We start from the raw sequence: 22,639 nt of genomic DNA, 5'->3' as shown, positions 1-22,639 counted from the left end.
CTGTCACAGCAGATTTTTTTTTTTTTTTACTGGTATTTCTAGTAATTACTGGAGGATGCACGGTCTAAATGTGCTTGTGCACAGACTCCCAGGTCAAAAGATGCATATCCAAGCTATATTGCAATGATGAACCAAAGGAAGATTTGGTTCGACTTTCCGTTTGTATTTTATTTTCCTTTCTTTACTAATCAATTTTTCTGGAAATCGCTTGTGATTCCATCCACTGCCCTCTGTGTGACTCATGCATGCTAGCCTTGCAGCTGAGGCATGGCTGGACTGAGGTTAGAGGGGACTGGGTCACACTTTTCTATACAGCCAGCGATGGAGAGCTGGGCAGTAGTAATCATGTAAGTGGAGCAAACATGGTCAGCTTCAGGCAGCACAATGCACACATAAAGTGTTTTCTAACCAAACTGTCTAAATATTAAAGGATTATTGCAAGAAATTAATTCATTTTTGGATTAAGTGTGGGCAAACCCCATATCCTGCAACCTCTTCTCTTTTTTAAGTTGAAGACTGTGTAAGTAAGTAATGTGCCACCTGTTTTTGATCTGGACTTTGACTAGGTCATATTAACATGTGAATGAGATAGATTTGGTATTGTCCCCAACGTTTTCATTTTATTTTAGTCGGTGGACTAAACATTTTTCAGTGACTTGTCAAAAAACAAAATAGGCCGTAGCTAAAAATCTTTTACACGCATATAATCCCAATAAAATACATTTTAGTATGTTGTGTGAGGTTTTAGGGCTGTGAATACTATAGGTTTGAACACTAGTATTTTTTACCATAACCCTGTATTTATTTTTTTATCATTACTGTCCCTTTAACATACATGCCAAATGCCTTTAGCATCTGCATATATATTTTAAACCTGGTGTTCCACCAGCCTCGCCCATAATAGTTTTCTTGCATTATTATATTAAAGTAATATTATATTAGATGTCGTAATATTGATTGATCTGACAAGTGACTGAGGTTGTGATAGCTCTGTCTGAGAGAGGTATTTGAAAGAAAGAGCAGATGAAGTTGTAATCCTTAATGTAGACACAAGGGGTCACTGTTGTCGTAGATACAAGACTGCAAATGGCTGATTTCTCTTCAAATAAAACCTCTTCTTTTTTGTGTTTTTATGATAAAAAATATTCTTTAAATAGAGACATTACCAAGCCTTATAGACTACTCTTTTAGTTAAACCTATCTTTTAGAATTAGAAGTGTTCAGTGTACAGACTCTTCACAACCGGAAGAAGCAATGGTTAACTGAGTGGGATAGCCCTGAGGAGACGGGCATCTCAAAGCCTCTTAATCATGAAAATACAGCTAAGCCTCTTCTGTGTGTTGACTAATAACACGTCAAGAAATCTGACTTTGTAAGTCTGTCTTGAAATATTACAGGTGAACCTGCTTATCAGGTGGCATTGTGATCTTAATGTCCTGTTTGACTGGGCTTTAAGATCAGGATTTGGGCTTTTTCTTAGTGGTATTGAAGGTGTAAGCTATGAGCCTCGAGGGATCAAAATGGACTGGAGTCTTCTGTCAGGGAAATTTACTTTTCTACTTCCTCTATGTCTACAAATGTACACACAGCCCTGTTAAAATGCTTGGCTTTAGTGAGGTTGAAAATGTGATGCTTATCCTGTGTTGTTTAACTGACAAAAAATGTGTTAGACATTTTAGAAAGTTCAGTAATCTAGCAGCATATGCGTCCACACCCTTTAACCAGAATTTATAGCATCTTTTGATTTTATTTCAGCAAGTCCTCTTTGCTTAGAGCCTGTCAGTGTATCACATTTAGAAATATCTATCCACTGTACCTCGAAAAACGTATTCTCCTGTTAACAGCAGTTTTCTAGAAATGTCCAGTTCTTAAAATGCCAATGTTGTTCTAGATTCTTTTCCCAATTTTTGTTAACTGTCTTCATTGTGCCATGACATGTATAGAAAGTTTTGGAGTTTTTATACAAGTAGGCCTTTTTTGAAAGGATGCAAATGACCATTCATCGATCAATCAATTATAGTTGTTTGGCCAAGAGGAAGGACACATCATGGTCAGGTTATCAGTCCTGTCCACGGTAACAACTCAGAAAATTAATTTAGGTCAACTGAACATTGTTTTAGGTCAATCAGATTTAATATATTTGATGAAAAATCAAATATAGACTACAAGGTGTTTCAAAAAAGCATTAGTGTCAAGGTGTGCAGATTTATCCCCTGGGGTTATTACAGTGTTTTAACTTTTATATTCCTTATTCTAATATATTTGGTTTTCATTTCTGTTCTGAAGGATATATGTCTCAGTATATGTGGAAAAACTTTACAAGTCGTTTTTCTAACATCTCAAAAACCTGAGATTTTAACGGCTGACGTTATAACTCTTCAAAACAAACACTCAGCCAGACCAGTAGAGGGCAGCAAAACACAACACATCACGTAGGTCATTAACAAATCATCAACAGCCTAATTTACCCATTGTTTGACATTTTGTTTTACTGTTAAGCTTTTTGAAAACAATTCTTGGTGTATCTTTGGAAAACTCCTCTGCTTTGTGTGACAATTGATATTTTATATCAGAAACATCAAACTGTCCATGGTGACTATGTCAGTAAAAAATCAGGACATTTGGGTAGGCATGGGTTAAATACGTGTTTCCACTGAAAATAATCCCACCATAACAATTCCAGGGTAACTGGCTGAGTGCACTTATAATCAAAGTTAGTCTAACTTTTAAAAGTCCAACAGCAGACTCTTTAAAACACCAAATCAAACAACTTTAAAATGTCTCCACAAGAGAGGCTGTCTGAATAAAAACTAAAACAAATTCAATCAAAGCACACGTAGAAAAATGTTTCCCTTTAATTTAAAAGACAGATGGCAATTTTAGCAAAAGGAACGCCAAATGAAAAAGAGGGAAAAAAACACTTTAAACCAGGCTGTTTCATCAAGACACGCAGAAGTTCTTAATTTCATTAAACAAAAGATGAGGGTTAGTAGATTTACAAAGTCTTCACCAAATCAAGATAAAACTTAATAGAAAAAAATAAATGTTAGTCTGAATATGTATAATCTTTTAAATCTAAACTTAAATTGATTTATTATGTATTTTCTGTTTCTGTGATCCTTTTTTAGGGAAAAGTAAGATGAGCTTTACAGTTTGTGCTGGGTAATAAATAAACAACAGCTTGAACTGTTAAAATAACAATAAAAACAAATTATTTGAACCAAATAAACCCTTTCGGTTTCCCTGTGATTTCAAAAGTTAGGCTGTAAAAGCTGAGGATGGATAATCAGACATTACTCTCCTCAGCTCATTCTTGGGGGGCACAAGGGTTTCTGGGTCAGCCCCTTGTTTTCTTTTCCACAGTCTCCTTCTTTTTGGGTCGGTCTAAAACCAACAGAATTGGATCTTCGGGTGGCATCCCAACTCTATTCCTATTCCTCCAGCAACTCAATTTAGAGCTCACTCTGGATAATGGAGCTCCAGGCTTGTTCCCTAAGGCTGTTTTCGGTCACCTTATAAGGGGAGCTCATTACAACCCGTTTTCAAACCCTTCTTCCTCCTCCAGCCAAAATCTAAATCTGCCTGTCCGTTAAATGCACCGATCAGAGATTTTGGTCTAATTTTTGTTTTTTGTAGCACACCAACCTGCTGATACAGAGTTTGTCTGATCCCTATTTATCTTCAAGAAAGCACAAATAACATTACATGACAACGGCATTAAAAATATTTATTTCTTGCCATTGTGCTATTGTTACTTATTTGTATTAGAAGCAGAGGCATTGTCGTGCCATATTTCTAATGCAAAGAGAGAGGTAGTGGTCCATCGTGTGGTGTAGCTGGTGTGAGTACAAAGGGGCCACAACCCTCCATGCAGCCACAATGGGTTCAATTCCCGACTTTGAGATCTTTTGCTGCCTGACTTCCCCCTTCTCTCTCTGCCCATTTGCTGTCTGATTACTTTCAATAAAAGCCACTAGAGCCAAAAAAAAGCTATACTATATATAATAGTAACTCATATATTGTTTTGCAGAATACTGTAGTGATATTTATATACACCTGTATCAGATAAAATATATAATATGATAGTATTTTATTATTTTAAAACCAATCTTTGCAAATATGTAGGTATTCAAAAGAATTTGGGTCTTTGCAGCATGTTGCAGTGCGATTTCTGTCCAGCAGAGGGAGGTAAAGCACATCTTAAGTTTAGTCAGTTCGAAAAAAAAAATCAACTTTCTTTTTTTCTTCTTTTTTTTTTGTCAAGTCATGCAACACAGTGGTTTAAAAAATAAAATAAAAAATAACAAATTATGTAAAATAATTCTAATATATATTTGGCTCCTGTATGATAGATATTTTTTTTTCTTCTGCTTGAGTATAATGCGCAGTCGCTCCTTAATCGATGGTGCATGCCGTCTGCTCCTCAACATCCTTTCTTTGATGTCATCTTTGTCACGAGGCAGTCAGCGAGCTTGTGTTCACAAAGCGGTCACTGGTGCAGTAGGATAGTGCACTGCAGGAGGAGCCGCAGATCTAATAGTCTAGTAGTGTCGTTCGTGTGCGAGTGAATCCCCATGCGTGCTACCCCCCCCCCCCCCCCCCCCCTCTCTGCAGCCTGAGTCGTGACAGAGAGCCACGGAGTTGTGCCCGCTCTGGGTTTTAATGCACAAAGGCTGGGAGAGGGAGGCAGAGAGTTGAGATGCAGATGGTGGTGGATGATTTTTTTTTTTTTTTTTTTGCACCAACGTTCGCTCGTTCCGCTTAAGTGCATCAGATAATGTCTGTAAGCGAGTAAAAAAAAAAAAAAAAAAAAAAAAAAAACAGGGTCTGCGCAGCTCTGCTCCAACAGGACTGTGAGAGTTGGGAGTGGGTGTACGGAGTGGGCGATGTTCCTGCAGGCGTGTGTGTGTGTGTGTGTGTGTGTGTGTGTGTGTGTGTGTGTGTGAGTGTGGAGATAAAGGCTCGAGGTGTGGTAGGTAGGTGATGAGCTTCGAGAGCGTGATCATGCTCTATAAAACATCTAGCCACGGAATCTTATTCAAGTAAAGCCCAGGCGTAGTTATAATCCATTTTACAGGAGCGATATTAAGCAGGTTTGTGGTCCTTATCGTAAATGTATTATTTCTCAGTTAAATCAGTGGGCAGCTACTACTGATTATGTGTTTCTAAACGCAGTCCTGATAGCTGTAACTCAATGCAGCAAGAACTCGGTCATCAAATTTGATGGCAATCCATTTTCTTTGTCCTGAGTATGTAGTCCTTGTTTTCAGATGAAGTTTTGTTTTTAAGGAAAAGAAAGGAAACCAAGGCAAGTGTTTTGCATACATGTGGTCTTGTTCTTTAGATTGTCTTTCTTTTCTTAGCTATAAACACTATATGTATTTGTGTTTCTCGTAAGAAATATATTGTTATATATATTATATAATGATGTTTTTAAGTTGGGTAAAAAGGTTAGATTACCTAAAAGTAATTTTATTAAATCACTATTATACTAGAAACAGTTTTATTTCAGTATGAGCTGATGATAACTTTATGTAATCCCCTCCTATTCAATGGAGGTGCTTTTGTCTTCACTAATGAACGATTCACTCACCTTGGCATGACGAGTGCTGGAAGTGTCCAGCTTAGTGAAGTAGCTGACTCGGTTTACTGGCCATAGGACATATAGAGTAGGATCGACATACCGTCAACCTAACATTTATACATTTTTACAATAATTAAATGAGCTACTTCAGCCCATCAGTGCAGATAGTGCCACTGTGTTTATAAATATGACTGCATGGGGTACCCATCCTCACAGGTCACTTGTGCATCACCAAGGATAAACAACGCACAGCACACACGCATACTCACACTCACACTTAAGAGCAAGTTAACCTACATTAATTTATCTAAATTAAACAAATAATTAAGTAACCAAAAAGTCATCTTTTTCGACTATAGGAGGGAGCCAGAGCACATAGGGAAAAAGACACAAATGCACAGGTAGAACATGCAAACTCCATGCTGAAAGACCCCAGGCTAAGATTCAAAACCGAGAGCCTTCTTGCTGCAAGGGAACAGGGCAACTAACTGTGTCACCTTGCAGCCCTGCATATAAAAAACAAACAATTGCTGTGCAACAATAGTCTCGGCTGAAATATTTGTATCAAAATTATCACGTCAGCGCACCATCTGATTATCAGGAATTAATAGCCAAACATAAGCCGACCATATTCTGATCTTTTTTTTTTTAAAGGAAACGTTTGACCCAGTCATGAAACAGTTTAATGAGACTATTTACTTAAAGAAGACTTATGATTTTAAACACACTGAGATCGGCTTTCATAGCAATTTATCAACAAGTGCAAAAATAACTTTAAAATCGCTGGAATTAAATAATGATGGAAATATTGACTCTTCTGTATTAGAAAATTAGTCTCTGACAATAATAGTTCACAAATTTCAAGTCATATTGGACAAATGAGTGAACAAAAATCTGAAATGATGTTATGAGAAAATAGGTAGTCTATTCTTTTCCTTTTTATGTAATACAAAATAAGAAGTAGCAGTCCTACAAAGGCATCTATTCAAGAAACAAAAATGTGTTTTCTCCAGTTTCTAGTTTTCTTCTTCATTCTAACTTCTACTTGGTCCTCTTTGTCTCCCCATCCATGTTTGACTGTAGCGCGGATATAACTTTGCAGTCTTTTTCATTCTTGTAAACAGTTTCACTTTTTTTGCTGGGTCACATGAATTTGCCCACAAAAAGGGTTATTTCTATTCTAATATCTATATTATTGTATATAAACAGTTTTTGGTTACTCAAGAAAATTGTACGACAGTCTTTGCAAATAAGCCTATGAAATTCTATTACACGAACAGAATCCCCTTCAATGACTCAGTAGGAAGCTGGTTCCTCTTGCTGCTCCATTGGTTCTGCATCAGCGAGAAAACCCTCTCATCAAAATTAGTTGTTAACAATGCTTTAACTTCAAGTTGAAATACTTTAATGCACAAACTCTTAAACTAGACTATGCTGGTGCCTATCTCCACTGCCATTGGAAAGAGGCGGCGTACGCCCTGGACAGGTCGCCAGTCCGTCACAGGGCCCTCCAATAGGATGCTTCATGGTATTTCACACTGAAAGAGTTTGTTTCATCAAATTAACAGGATACAGTATGTGTCAGTCTTCATTTTTGAGCGGCATCGAAGTCTTTTAATAGTTCACTGGGTCATTTTAGAACCAGCCTCAAACAAAAGCTGCAGTGCGGAGGAGACGAGCAGCCGAGCTATAGAGCTGCTCCCCCCCTCCACCCCCTCCACCTCCTCCTGTTCGGCTCCTCAGCTGTCCCGGGACCCTGCTGACCAGCGAAGCGTATCCTCCCAACCAGGGTTCTAGGAAGGAGTCACGAGAAGGGCAAGCTCATTAATTATCCCCCCCTCTCTGCCTCTCTCCATTTTCTTGTCACACCCTCCCTTCATTAGCAGCAAGGTTAATCCCCCTCTTATCTCTCAATGAGTCTCATTTTTCATGCTCTCTTTCTACGTCACTCCATCCCTCCCTCACCGCCATTATTTTCTATCCTTTTTTTTTTCATTAAAACTGACACAGTTTCTTACCTACATATTTTTGGTAACTTCTCCTTACGTATGATTACCTTCCTAAATGAACTGTATTTTCCTTTCCTTTACTTTCCCTGGAAAAAAAAAAGCTTCTTGCTGAGTTGAGAGAGTAGATCTATTACAGCTTATCACTAAAGGACAGGCCAACAGCGCAAGCTGGTGAAATATAGCCGCTGTCACCGCCACCGCCGAGCGCGACCCGTGCACAAGGCTCACCAAGCTGTAAGGACGATGGAAGAGGGGAGAGGAGGGAGGGAGAGATGAGCACTGGAGCCAATATCAGACCCTTAATTCAAATTAATGGGAAGATTTCCTAGCTTGATGCCAACCATTTGACAGTGATTCGGCACACAATTAACCTTGTCTCCCTCTCGCCTTTGCACCCCCTGTCCTCCCCTCTGCTTTACTTCCCTACCTTGTTCTTCCCGACTCTCTCCACCCCTCCCCGTACTTGTCATGCTCCTTTGACACAGTCCTTTTGATTATGAACCAAATGGAGATGATTATGTTTTATGAGATAACCGGCACTCCCTGATCTTGTTTGCCAATTGAATTAGTTCTGAATCACCAGCATCCACGTAGCGTGACGTGATGTGGGAGACCCTTTTTTCTTTGGGGGGCGAGGGGGTAACTTTAATTGAGTTGAGACAAAAGGTGAGGCATTTTTTGAGGAACAACATTAGTTTTTAAGAAGCACTCTTTGCTGATTATTCCTACATTAACAACGTGAGCCCCAGCCTTGTGTACGCGCTGCAACGTCTGTCCGAAGCATGATGGATTTCCATTGGGTGACCCTGTTTTAAAGCCTCTCCGTCCTGCAGCAGCAGCCATTCAGCTGGATTTTACTCACCGGTTTTACAGGCCTTTTCACCTTGGGTTCCAGTTTGTGGCACCAAGCGGCCTACGGCTGTCAAACAGAAAAGAGCAGCTGGACTGTTGAAGCGGGGGAAGGAGGTTTGCAAAAATAACAAAGCTAATGGAGGCACAACTATAGGATAAATAAGGACTTCTGAATATTGAAGCCCCTGCCTGACTCCTACTCAGAAAAATCAAGCATGACTATTTAAAGTTATTGGGTCTTTGTCTGTATTGAGCCCCAAAAAATATGTTGAAAATTTGACTTTTCCAGCATAGAGATCTTGACTCTAAACAAAGACGCGTGACAAACCCCAACAATCTTCATTGGGGACGTCTTTTCACCTTTTGCTTAATAACTACAACTTGACATGATTTAGATAAGAAGCAATGTCATTTTTTCTGTCTATTAAACAAAAATTTGCTCAGGTTGTAGAATGTGTTGTCTTATTTGATTCTACATACTGAAATCCTATTGTTTCAATGATACTACATTGCTATTCGCAAACGTGGACAGTCTAAAAAAAAACCTTTGCATATTTGTCCAGTGATATAGATGTGGCATGCAGAATTTTGTGGCCAATTTATGATTTATTTTGTTAAATCAAGCAGGAAGTCCCTTCAGATTAGCATCTCTTTTTCAATAGAGAGCTGACCAAGAAAGCATACCACTACTAGTTGGAAGTTAAATCTTAAAGTTTAACAATAATCTCAGAATGTTAAGGAAAAACACATATGTAAGGTGCAAAACAAGAAGACGCTGTTCTAAGTAGTTTAGAGAAAATCGTGGCCCCTCGAAGGTACGGGCTCAATGAAGGAAGTTTCTCCATAAAATATACTGGTGCTGTTGTCTTCTTAGGCTCAGCAAGGCCAAGTAACCAGATAGTCCTGTAAGTACACTATGATGTGTGCTGCACAGTTGTCAGCTTTAAAGCATAAAGAGCAGGAATACACAGAATCTAAACAGCGAAGTGCACAGGAAGCTGCAATCTATATATTGTCACTGTAATCTTAAAACGTTCAGAAATGTAGCAAGTTCTTTTTCCTAAAGTAAGAATGGCCTTGTGAGCTAATGTCCATATTTTTGTAAAGCTGCCGCTATCAATTTTACTGTATTTTGGTTTATCTTTAAAAGCACTGATTAACAGCATTTCAAATATGTTTTTTAAGCCTTTTGGTCATCAATGAGCATTTATTAGGAATTGTGAATTATTTGAAAATGTTGTTTCGACTATCTGGTCAAAGGTTCAGAGGTTAGGGCAGTTCTGTCATAAGCTGATTTCTCTGCCTGCTGCAGTCCACAAAGCACAGACTGCATATGGTGTTATTGTGTTTTCTGAAATAGTTTTCTATGTTCAAAACATAGTTTTCTAAATTTATACTGTTGCATAATTGAACCCATTGTCAAATGTTTTTTGTTTGTTATGTTTATAGTTTTCTGTTTTTGTTAGGTAGCTTGGTAGATAGCTGCCCATCAAATAGAATGTTTTATTACATTTTGAAACAACATTTTGATTTTGTAAAGTGCCTTGAGATGACGTGTTTCATGATTTGGCGCTATATAAATAAAATTGAATTGAATTGAATTGAACATTGCTTTGTGCGTGAAACACGGTTGTTGCCTTGTACCTTTTGGCACGTTTGTGTCATCTCATCAGCCACAGTTAAACTGATGGACGCGAGGCGATGAGCACAGAGTCATATTTCTGCTTTCACTGACTGCAGAAGCCTTGTTAGGCCCAGCTGTCATGGATAATTGAAATGAGGAGAGGGGATTGTATTTGGCATGACAATATGCGGTATCTGCGCCAGCATAATACTGTTGAGGGATCGTCGTCTGTGGTTTTTTTGGAAACCCTGCTTCAGCACATGTGACAAGAGACTATGACACCTATGTGACAGCACTGTCAAAGAGGAATAACCTGCTGATGTGACACTCTTGAACTGAGTTTGGTTTAACAAACACCTGCATTAGAGGAAATGACTCACAAATATCCATGCAAACACTGAAGGCTGGTTTGCAGCTGTAAGCAAGATGAGAATTTATTCCACTGAATAGCACTATGACTAATTACAAGTTTTGGGTTGGTTTAGGTCCATTTTATGGCCTTCCATAAAATTCTTCCTTGGTTTTAAAGTTTTCATTGCACAAATGCTGGATTTAAAAGCTTAATGAATTTTGACAATAAACCAGGAAGCTAATTGTCTGACCGTTCTAAAAATGATTCAACCTTGATGTACTGTCTTTTAAAAGTGCACACTACTCACATGAGGAAACAATGAATTTGAGGATTCTTTTTATTTATGGAGAGATTTAAAGTTTTATGAGGATGTAGATACTAAAAATACCAAGGGAAATATGGGAAAGCTCATGCAGTATATAAGCTATATCAATGATAGTGAGGCAGAGATTTACGTAAAATGCAGTTAGATGTACCATGTCTTGCAAAAGTATCAATACTGTGAACTTTGGTGAAGATTTCTACACTGGGTCGCTACACAACCAAAGATGGAGAAGTATGTTTTAGGAGACTCGTGTAATAGACTGACAGAAGGTAGCACATAACTGTGAAGTGGAAGGAAAAGGAGACGTGAATTGCAACATGATCGACTTGTCAAAATCTGAAATGTGCGGCATGGATTTTTACTACAAGAGGAATGGTAAAAGAGGAAAAAGAGAGTGTGTGATAACATCCTCAAAGTCAGCTGCTACACCTGCAGAAAGACTTATAGAAAGAAAAAACAAACAGAAAAAGTGTCACAGGTGCAAAGAAGAGGATGTTTTTGCACATTCTTCTTTCAGTATAAAAACATATGGGGGGGGGGGGGGGGTACCCAGCACCGCACCGCACAAAGCTATGGTTAGTAATCTTGTTCAGAAACACTTTGTTATACTGAGTGACATGGTTCTTCCATCCTGAGAGTAGTCAAAGAGTAAGGTATTCAGAAAGGGGAACGTAAATAAATTAGACCTCTGTGATAGTTGCACGGATGGTCGTTTCTTACATTTCCGGACAAATCGCAGACTCTTACCTTTAAAACCATCAGAGCTGAACAGGGAGGCAGTGTTTAGTTACATAATTGTGTGAGACATTTCCACTTTTCCAACTTTTAACATGCCCATCCGAATCCTGGCCAATCACACAACAGTACTCGGACACCCTGCGAGATAAAAGTTCTCCTGAGAACAAAATTGTATAATTTTATTCTTGCAGCTGGGGGAACAAGTTTCTCGCATTTATGTTATGTAGCAGCCTTCATATAATGGCCAGATTCGTGGAGGATATGACTCACGCCTGACAGTTTAGGCTGCCCTCCAATGTTATATTTACAAATGTGACGTAGTCCTTGCTTTTTTGGATGGTTGCTTAACCAAAGCTCTTTGAGATGTTTAAGGCTTTGCATACTGTTTTAGAATCTTACTCCTCTTTAAAACTTCTTCAGAGCCAATCGGGTACAGTCCTTAGTCATCATGATGCCAGTTGTTAACCTGAAGTTCTCTAATAAATCTCTTGGGCCTAAAAAGAACATTAGTATGTATTATTTTTGTGACTTCTGAAGCCAATGGATTTTATTTAAGGGTACTAATAATATTATCACCTACAGGTAGCTAAGAACAAATGCAGGCCACACTTTTCAGATTTTTCTTTGTAATACAGTTTGAAAACCATATATCCTTTTCCCTTTTACTTTACATCACTTAACACGATATGAAAAACTTTAAGTGGCACGGAGATTTGCAGCTCACTGCAGCTCGGTCTGATCAGCCCAGCAACCTCTCAATAGATTATGTGAGGGTTTAAATTTTTTATGGTTTACCATGTGGCTCAGCCTTCCTTCATCATCGGTTGTTTAAAAGTACCGTTTTAAGAACCGTTAGACAAATCGAGAGAGATCAGATAAAAGGCAAGTGATCAGGTTTTGCCGTTACTTTCCTGCTAAAGCACAGAGCCCCAGCGTCTACACTGTGTTAGTGTGCAGACAACACACCATGCAAGCACACAGATTATATTCATAGGTGCAAGGCTGCAGCTTCGGTCCCCACATGACTCACGACACAGCCTTGTAAAAAGGCTTAGCAAGGTAGGAGGGGATAAGCAGCACTCTTCATGTGCTTTGAAGCAGATGCAAGCATGTCAGCCCTTTCTCTGCCCTCACTCCGGCTTACTCTTTTTTTTCTTTGTAGGCGCATGTCGGTGTGCTCATCTTTCTCTTAAGCATGAAACGAAACTTCCCGACCATTAATGTAACCTGATCAGCCCACTGAAATTTAAGCTAATCTGTTTTGAGAGAAATGGGGCAGGAATTAGCTCCCTTAATCCACTGCAGCTTTTTATTCTACCTCACGAGGTATTTCATCATTTCTATTAATGCACTTCCTAGCATGCTTCTTTTTTTTTTTCCACAACTAGTGGTTATGTAGACGAATGCCTGCCGTTCTTTGAGATGACAAATTCCAACATTCATTGACTGCAAGTGATGATTCATTTCATACTTGTTACAAAGCCCTGATGCAAATGAATTGAAATTCAGTCCTGAAAATGTTTGCTGTTAATGAAGGTTGATTAAACAAGGATTTCAATTCATTTTGTTCATTTAACAGCTTGGAATGAATAGATTATAACTTCAATTACAATCCTGATCACATTGGTCTTTCTGATTTAAGGGTCTCTTGTGTTAAATTTGAATATCTTTGTTCTTCCTTCAGACCATTGTTCGAGGGAACCGGCCACCCAAAGATGCATCCATTAACGGCCTGCTAGAGGAGTTTGACAACATTTCAGTAACACGTTCCAACTCCCTGCGTAAAGAGAGCCCGCCAGGCGTCCAGCAGGCTGGAACCAGCTCCAAACCATTAGGCAGTGGTCATCTCGCTGCTCTGGAGGAGAATGGATTCAACCACTACTACTCCCGCTACTCATGCGATCTGGATTCCTCTAGCAGGGACTTTTCCCTGGATTCTGGCAAGCCAAGCTTCTCCATAGACGGAGACTGGGCCGTCGGGAGGCATTACCGGTTCACTAAGCAGAACGGCCATTCACACCCTATACGCAGCCCCTTCTACCCTGACGCCATGCCCCAAAAGTCAGACTATGGAAAGCTCCCGCCAGACTACCACACCTATTTGGAGAGCAAAGGGCGCTCGGCTGACGAGGTGGCCTCCACAGTTGGCAGCGGAGTGGGCTCCAGCGGCTACTACCGAGCCTCAGTTGGAGGCTCGTCCAGCCAGGACTACCGGGACACATCCGTTGGCACGCCTTCCCGTGCCTCTCTTCACAGCGAGCAGATCAACTACCCAGACAGCGAGTGGAGCTATGGCGGCTTACGGGACGAGTATGACAAGAGACCCAAGAGCTCCTATGTGACCCAGACGAGTCCAACACCAGCTATCAGGCAGCGATCTCGGTCCGGATCAGGACTGCAGGAGCAAAATGCTCCCTATGCAGCCAGTGGGATCTTGAGGAACCCTCCTCAGGCCCACCCGTACAGCTCTTACACCTACCCTCGCCTCTCTGAGAGTCTCGCCAACTCACAAACAATAGGCAAGGTAAGCATTTGGAAACACAAAAGTGGAGAGTTCTCCTAATGAAAAGCTTAATCTATGCAAATAACACTGACAGGGATTTTTTTTATGGTGTTTGCTCTACACTGCACAGTGATCAAATTATAGGAAACATGTTTCAGCACTTCCCCTGACAAGCTTGTCCAAACATTTCAGAGAAAATTACACAGAAGTATCCCTACATTTAGTTCCTTCTCTCACCCACCTCTAGTTCCCTTTGAAAATCCACTCTTTTTTTTTTCGATCTTTTCCCTTTCCAAAGCTCATTTTGATCCTTAACTGTTTGTCCGTAGGACTGATAGATGGTACCCGTTTTAATCTACTGTTCCCTGAAGGAGGCAGGACCTGGCACATAAAGAATCACTCCTCTGCAGGGGCCACTGTTGCTGCAAACAGATCAATTAATGCTGATGCCTATTGATTGGGAAAAGAATGTGGAACAAAAGGAAGGGATGAGAGCCGTAGTTCATGAAAGACTCAAACAAATATGAACGGGCCAAGGCAGAAATGTCAATACAAACAGAGGCTTTAATAGGATCTAACAGTGAGGTTAATCTTGTTGCTCATATTTGCCCTAATGAGGCACATATTATACTGGTAGTAAACGCTGTACTTGACTCCTATACTGACTGAGATTAAAAATGTGAGAATGTATGAGAATATTTCATGTTTACATATTTGATTTTACAGAGTAAATCAACGCCCCTAAAAATTTTTAGTTATCACAAAATGAAGATATGAAACAGCCCAGTTACCCTTTAAAGACTACAATAACTTCAATCATGCTGCATAATGGGCCAAAATGAAGAAGAAGATTTTCTCACACAAGGTCATCATCTGCATAGAAGCGGCGCACAAACATGTATGTATGGAAATGTAGTTACCCGATGTCATGTTGAGCATGATTTATCAATTATTTTCATGCTTTTCCAATTGTAAAGTCAAAAAAGCATTACAAAATAATTTTTTGTGTATTTTTTTTTAAAAACTAGAATATAGAATAATCCAGCCTTTTTCCAGATTATATTTAAACATGCTACAGGCTTCTTCAATGCTTCTGTAACCAAGTGCTGTGTCCCAGACCAATGAGCAGCCTCGATTCGCCAACTCCGTCGACTCAGCAGGACATCTACAGTACTTCTAGTAATGATCAAAATAACACATAGTAAAGTACAGCATCATGCCCTGTGCTCCAGCACAGCTACTGCAGAGAAATGCAGAAGTCATCTTTCACACAGACTCTTCCCAAAACAACATATCCTTTCTATATTAGATGCTATAATAGCCATATTTTCTTTAAATGAATTGCCCACATTGTTTGAAACTTATTTCATGAGGAGATGCATTTTCCGTAGTAGAAAACAGTCAGATAGTAGTAGCATCAGGGGGTGGAATGCGATTATCGACAAGAGCAAAGTGGTAATTTTATAAGGTGGTTGAAGTCTTTACATCACTCTTCAGAGCTATCAAAGCCTCATTAAGCTCATTATTCACTATCGTTATCACAGCTCGCCACTTTCTTTCCATCCTCGCGCAGTAAGTCGGGGAGCTGAGAGGGAAAACTGGGTTTGCTGATGTAGATCCCAGGGTGCCGCAGTGAAAACCCATTTAACCTGTGCGCCTCAGTAAATAGCCACTCCGAGGAAAACAGCCAAAGAGAATGCAAGAGTCGCAGAAAAGTGATGCAGGAGAAGGTCATGTTTCCTTTCTTTTTTGTTTATCACCGCGTTGCAACTTTGTTCATTGGAAGTCTGAAGACATAGTATTTATTTATTTTGCACAGATTCACAAAATGTGCAGCAAAGGGGAAGATTGAAGAGCATATATGAAGATTTCCAATTTAATGTAACAGCAATACTACTTTCTTTTTGAAATACAAAATTTTATTTTTTACATTGGTACAAAGGTTCATTATAAAACTGTTGACATGGCATTTTCTTATTTAGAAAACTGGGTTACACAGAGCTAACATTAGGAGTACTGCCCCCAGTGGGATGATGCGTTTAATGTTTTCTTTGATTGTTTAAGATCACGCAGAAAAGGAATAATGGAAAAGGAGTAGCATGGCCCAACCCTTCTCTTCCTTCTGTCTCCCGTCTGCCGTTTCTATTTCTCTGCCTCAGCCCTCTCTCATCCCTCCCAAAGTAAATCCTTCTCTTTCCATGCTATTGTTGGGAGCTGTTTGGGATGTAATCGTAGACAGCATGGAGTCTTCTCTCCCCTTTCTCTGCCTCTGTGTTTCGTGCTCAGTGTGAGAGCTCAGTGCGGCAGCTCTCGGTGACAAATTGATGTTGCGGCACTTTCCCTTTCTGCAGCCTTAGCATAAAACTGGCCGGACGATGTTCCACCGCGGAATTCAATTTCACAGTTGAGTTAGGTTGTTGATTACCCTGCCAAACTCAGATTAATGTGCGTTTAACCAACATGGATCAGGAGACCCTTGGCTGACAGCCAGCTCGCAGAGCCGGCCGACTATGGGTGAGGTTGGGGAGGGCGGGGCAGTTGGGGCAAATAAGAAACGGGGGCTCCCGGCTCCCCCTCACACACCTGCCTCACACTGATTGATTGAAAGAGTCCGCACCATGTAATTATACAGCATCCCAACACATTAGAGCTCCTCCCCCTGCCCTGTCTGTACACGTGTGGGAGTGTATATGTGTCAGGGTAAAGACAAATAGCAGTGCGCTCACAGAAAGAACCCAATAAAGGAGCGGATAAAGGGTTTTTTAATTTACTCTCGGTATAATCTTGAAGAAAAAAAAAATGCTGGTTAAACATCCTTCCAGGAAGGTGCGGTGTGAGTAATTCAATTAAGTGTCACGGTGCCTCTTTTCACAGTTAGTAAAGTCTTTACCACTTATAATTATCGCATTTATAAAATCCAATATTTTTAAACTTATCATGATAATACACATAAATGTTTTGAATCAATCCCAACACACATTTAAATAAATGTATAAAATATTTTTTCTTAATGTACAATATTGTCTGTAAGCCATAACCTGTGCTTTCCTGCAATATTTCCATTTCCAAATTCCTTTTCCACATACTACATTCTTATAATGGTTTTAATAACAATATGGTCATGTAGGTGGAAAACAATCTCCTCAATGAGTTTCATCATCTGCTTTCTTTTTCATAAATCAGGAACTGAAAAAGTAACCTTACCTGCAAAATGTGTTGAGATTTTTTTTAAAGATGCTTTTATTTGTCATTATACAAGCAAGGTATATACAATTAAATTTTATAGATCATATGGAGGGTTAGCCTGAGTGCGCCGCCACTAATAGCCGACCTGACCAGAATGTCTGTAGTGGTGGGGGAGCCCTGAGGAAAGCTACGCAGACACGGGAAGAACATGCAAACTCCACACAGAAAGGCCCCTGCCGAGCCCAGGACTTGAACTCAGGTCCTGCTTGCTGTGAGGCAAGCATGCTACCCACTGTTCCACTCATGGTATTTGTTCGTACAAAACACATAAGAATCCATCTTGTACCGCTCTGTCTTTAACAATTTGTGTCTGAACCAAAAATGGTTCGGGCCAATCACGTTGCAGTATCGTGGTTTAAGGCGGGATATATTGGTACGATGAAAGCAAGAGCTGACCAGCCCACAGCCGAACGCATAGCTGCTGCCATAGCTGCTGCCTACCAAAGGTTGGCTAAAACCAATCGTTGGTAGGCAGGCACTCGGTGTCGTTTCATTCTGGTGAAGTTCTGCTGAAGGTCCTTCCTTACCCCAGACAGATTCGAAGGGAGCAGTCCCAGATTGATAATGTGCAGAACATTATTAATCTGGCTGGCGAGGTTACTGAAAAAGTACTGAAGCTGGCCTCTGATTTGTCAGTGTAGGAAAGGGCCATTTCTCTATTCACTTAAAAAAATAAACCCTGGCTTGCACTATTTTAAATATTGATCCTTTTAATCACAAGCACACACACACAAAATTATTTCAAAGCTGTGTTTGGCTTTTTGACCACATCAAGTTTAAGAACCTTGGTTCCAGTAGAAAGCATGGGAGTAAAAGGATTGCGAGGTTATAAAAGCTATGAGATAGATTTAATACGAATCTGTGTTTATCTGTTAGGGTCTCAAACACCAAAAGGTTCAACACATTAGACAAAACCTTAAGTTGTGATCTGGCAAACAAACAATGAGTCTTTGTCTAACCTTTAATATACAGAGAACATCCATTTGCTTTTCCAGAAATTCACATTTTTTTTCTTTGAGATAATAGACTAGGATGTCAAATGTGGAAACTTCAAAATTTTCTTTATATTTAATTTTCTTTTTTTCTTTACTAATCCATACTTGGAAATTATAGATAAATATGAAACCAAGTTTTCACTGCCTTTCTGTTGCCACCATGGCAATAAATAATGATACATGAGATTAGTAAAAGACCGGAAGTTTTCAAAGTGTGTTTGGTGAACATCTGGGTATGTCCACATATGTCTGAAATTTCTGATCTGAATTCCCACTAGAGTTTGATCGATATAGTACCTAATGATTACTGTTAGGGGGCTATAGAGAAAATAAGATTCTAGCTTGTAGGAGTAAATATTTATGATGGGTTGTTCAAGGATAGTGTTCCTGCAGACAAAGTGTGGGGCCATGCTTGTAGGCTCTGCCAAATGACACTAGCATCCTTCACTAGATGCCATTTGATGGCAAACAGAAGAAAAAAAAACAAGAAGATAAATAACACAAGAGTTTAAAAAAACGCATCAAGATGGACAAGCCATCATTCCCCTCTAAATTGATTTGCATTTGGTTACCTTACAACCACAAACTTCAATGTAGTTTATTGGGATTTAATGTGACAGACCAACACAAATGTTGTGCTTTTAAGTTATTTGATATTTATCAAATATTGCTCTGTCTGTTAGGTATTGTCAGATAAATACCTGCCCAACTTGCTTTGATATTATACCAATAGTATTATACCAATGGTTCGGGCACTAGCATTCTACTAACAGAAAACTCTGCACACATATTGAATAAATGAGAGACAACTTCTCTTAAAGTATAAAATTTAATAACATAAATAAATTCTCAACCACGGAACACCATTATATAATGTTGTTTACCTGTATTAACAATACGTTTTAATCCGCGCTTCTTTACTAGGCTAGCGAAACATAACTAAAACTATTTACTTGGCAAAACTGAGATTAAAGAACTGAGGAGCTATGTACACACAAAAAGGACATATAAAAATAGTTGAAAACCATTATCATAAGAACGATTCAATGAATTTAGAGTTCACTGAAGGTCTAAGTTAGAGTTCAAAGTTCATTTTAAAATTGCAAATGGGACTTTTTATGGCTTTCTCTTAATAGTGACTTTATGTTTGCCACTATCACACAAAATCCTAATAGGAATACCCTGAAGTTTGTGTTTGTAATAGGAAACCTAGTATTTTACAAGGCACTATTCACTAATCTCTGGAAGACTTCCACGCATTGTAAGCAACATTTAACTTCTGATTACCTTGGTTTTATTTTGTCCTTATTTTACCTTCTCTCAGTGATGATGAGAAGATTGTGAAGGAGATAAAGGAGATAATGCAGAAACCGCTGGTTCTACTATTTTGAGTTTAAGCAACATCAAACTGTTTGCCATATGCTGTGTGACTTCTACAACAATTGTTTTTTTTTTTTGTTAGATCTCCAGCAGAGAATCATTAAATTCAGTTCCCCCAAAAAGGCATTTAAATATTTACAAATCTTTCAAGATAATAGGTCGGCATCAGTTTCCGGGATTGAGTGTGTTTAATTGAAATTTGAAGTGATGGCCCAAAGAAAGGGTAGTGCATAACTGTGAAGTTGAAGGAATAATAACACATAGTGTTACTAATCCCAAACACTAATGCATGATGTGCATTAGTATTTGGCCCAGAACCTGTTCTTTTATATGGGGCACATGGGCAGTAACCCAGGGTAGCATTAGGAGAGGGTGCACACAAGACTATTAAAAAATACAATAATTTTATCTGTCATTTGTGTTCTGAGTTTGTTTTTCAATACCATTTTGCATGTGCAGTTAATGGAGTTGGGGCTCCCATGTGTTAAAGGTAGATATTCACACATTTTTGAAATTTATACGCCAGTAATTCACTCTGGTTGCATACAACCTTTTTCTGAAAGATTATCATGTTTTGCTGACATAACATTTGTTAATTTTGTCTTTTAAGCTTTGTTTTTGCTCAATTCGTTAGTAAATATAGCCTTTTCTAAGTAAATTTACCATTACAACATCATGTGACTGGGGTTATATCACTGTGCATGTGGACAGTTGGTCAACCAGCTGAAGCAATGTTCATGTAATAAAACAATTTCCACTCGTTTTGGCTAAAAGTTTTAATCCTGCCAACATTTCAATTGCTTTCAATGTGGCATTGTTTATGTCAAAGCACATGTAATAACAGATTTCACTCACCTTGCAGTACTGTTTAGTCATACTAGTAGTGTAGTTTTTTGGTCTTTTGGTCTTTTTGGTATAGGCATATAACGTGGCTATATAACTTTAAGTAACCCCACCACCCCTCCCCCTGCCCATGCCAACCTCAGAAAAAAAGAAATGGGTGACAAATCAATAATAGTAACATAATGATATTTATTTTCATTAACTAAACACTGAGTTTCCTAAAGAATCGCTGGACCTAATAGATTAATAATGACTCTCTCACTTAACTGTGTAAAAAATCTTGTAAGAATGTTTAAATATTGGTGACCTCACTTAGTGCCTCTCAGGCCACTTGAGTTATTTGTATCATTGGATTTTAAAGTCTATCGCTGTTATTGACCGTTTATTTCTCAATAAATAATGGAAATATTTTTAATGCCCAGCACGAAGTTGTGTTTGCTCGAGCATCTGAGCCTTTACATTGAGCTGTGCCCACGCAGGAAGTTTGACAAAATAACATTTTCACAAACTGGAACAGTTTCGGTGGATGTTCTTGGAAGCAGACACCATTCTTGCAAAAATTGCCAGATCTCAACCCCCTCAACTACAACACCGCTAGATAAAATCCATTGCAGCACTGTATTTTAGGCCGGTGTAAGTGAGTTGGGCTAAGACAGTCAAACATCATTTGGAGAGTCCATCGATAAATTATCTACTATCTGCATATGTAATGTTGGGTTTAAATGACCAACACTGACCCTTTTTGTTCCAGGGCGATTATGAGCGTTCGTCACGTGATGAAGGTCCCCAAGTCGCAGGTGGTGACACCTACTTCAGAGGGCCTCTCAAGCTACCTCAGAGCCACACCAAACTGCCTGGCTACCCACCAGCACACCTACCATACCCCCCTATGTTTCACCATTACAAGCCCTCTCCTTACCATCATCCTCCCTCCCAGCCCAGCCCACCGTACACCCCTCAGGTACAGTACAGTCACTCACAGGAAACTTTTTTTTGCGCAGAAACAAATGAAATGTAATGCTGTATAGTGAAAGTTTAAACAGCAATAATATGTGTCTTTTAATTGTCTGACAAATTGGTACAGAGAATAAGAGTTTTATGGGTTCTACTCATTTTACAATACAAGCCTAAATTCATTATTTTCTTTAAAAAGAGAATGGCATCAGAATTACAACAGAGAAATGGTTTCTCATCTGTTTTCTCTCGTCCGTTGCATGTCAATGTGTCTGTTTTGATCCAGGGGGCCTACTCGCAGCCTTCATCTCCGTACATACCCCCAGGGGCTTATCCTCCTCCTTCATGGGGGTCCAGCTCTGACACCCAGCCCTCCCGAGTCTCCCACGAGCAGTTCAGAGCTGCACTTCAGCTGGTGGTCAACCCAGGTGAGAATGGCAGGATACAAACACCAACACGGCACCGTGATTTCTTTGGAGTAGGATTTAAACGAGGCTTTGCTGGCCACCAGGCGACCCTCGGGAATACCTGGACAACTTCATCAAGATCGGCGAGGGCTCCACGGGGATCGTGTGCATCGCCAGCGAGAAGCACAGCGGCAAGCAGGTGGCGGTCAAGAAGATGGACCTCAGGAAGCAGCAGAGGAGAGAGCTGCTCTTTAACGAGGTAAGGGAAAATAGGATTTAGCTCTAGCACCTTAATCCCTACTACTACTAGGTTTTTACTGGACATGAGGAATTAGCCCAATACATTTGCTTTCATGTGGAATTTAATGGATTTATTTGGGGTTCTTGGAGAGCTGTTGTTTGTCATGGATTGTTGACAACTTAAGTAAGCAGCAGAAGTGGAGTTGGTCTAAATAGCATCATTAAACATACTACTTTGTGTGGAGTACATAGAATATTTCTATCTTGTCAGTTAATGTATATATAAAAAAATATATTTTCACTTCTATTTCCAGGAAATATAGCAAAGGCAATTAATCCACTAACCCATTTCTGGATCTGTAATTGCATTTGTTTGTAAAATGAAAAAATGTTCACTCTGAGACCCCTTAAGCAAGTAATTTATTCAGCGCCTTGCATTCGAACATTAGAACAGTGAACATGTTATCAACACGGCTCTTTTAATTTTGTTCTTACAAATTGACACGTTTGCAGACAAACTGCTTCTTAAATGGTGTTTGGAGCAGACCAGTGCTCTGATTCTAGTTTCTGTGTTTTGGAGAGACAAA

General features: G+C 39.4%; 1 protein-coding gene across 6 annotated transcripts in view; it reads left to right on the top strand.

Annotated features, from left to right (window-relative positions):
• The window catches only part of pak5 (p21 protein (Cdc42/Rac)-activated kinase 5), a 94,819-nt gene that overhangs the window by 62,220 nt on the left and 9,960 nt on the right, over nt 1-22,639 (top strand). For 5 of the 6 annotated variants that reach the window (XM_036134174.1, XM_036134172.1, XM_036134173.1 and 2 more), the window contains 4 exons: nt 13,169-14,008; nt 21,203-21,412; nt 21,692-21,833; nt 21,917-22,071. In XM_036134174.1, coding sequence (XP_035990067.1) covers nt 13,169-14,008; nt 21,203-21,412; nt 21,692-21,833; nt 21,917-22,071 — 1,347 coding nt within the window. Of the gene's footprint in view, nt 1-12,788; nt 12,811-13,168; nt 14,009-21,202; nt 21,413-21,691; nt 21,834-21,916; nt 22,072-22,639 lie in introns of those variants that run through there. The other variant, XM_036134177.1, reaches the window with a different exon arrangement.

Source organism: Fundulus heteroclitus, unplaced genomic scaffold (assembly GCF_011125445.2).
Source record: "Fundulus heteroclitus isolate FHET01 unplaced genomic scaffold, MU-UCD_Fhet_4.1 scaffold_76, whole genome shotgun sequence".
Lineage (NCBI taxonomy): Eukaryota > Metazoa > Chordata > Actinopteri > Cyprinodontiformes > Fundulidae > Fundulus > Fundulus heteroclitus.
This window is presented reverse-complemented; position numbering and strand designations above follow the sequence as displayed.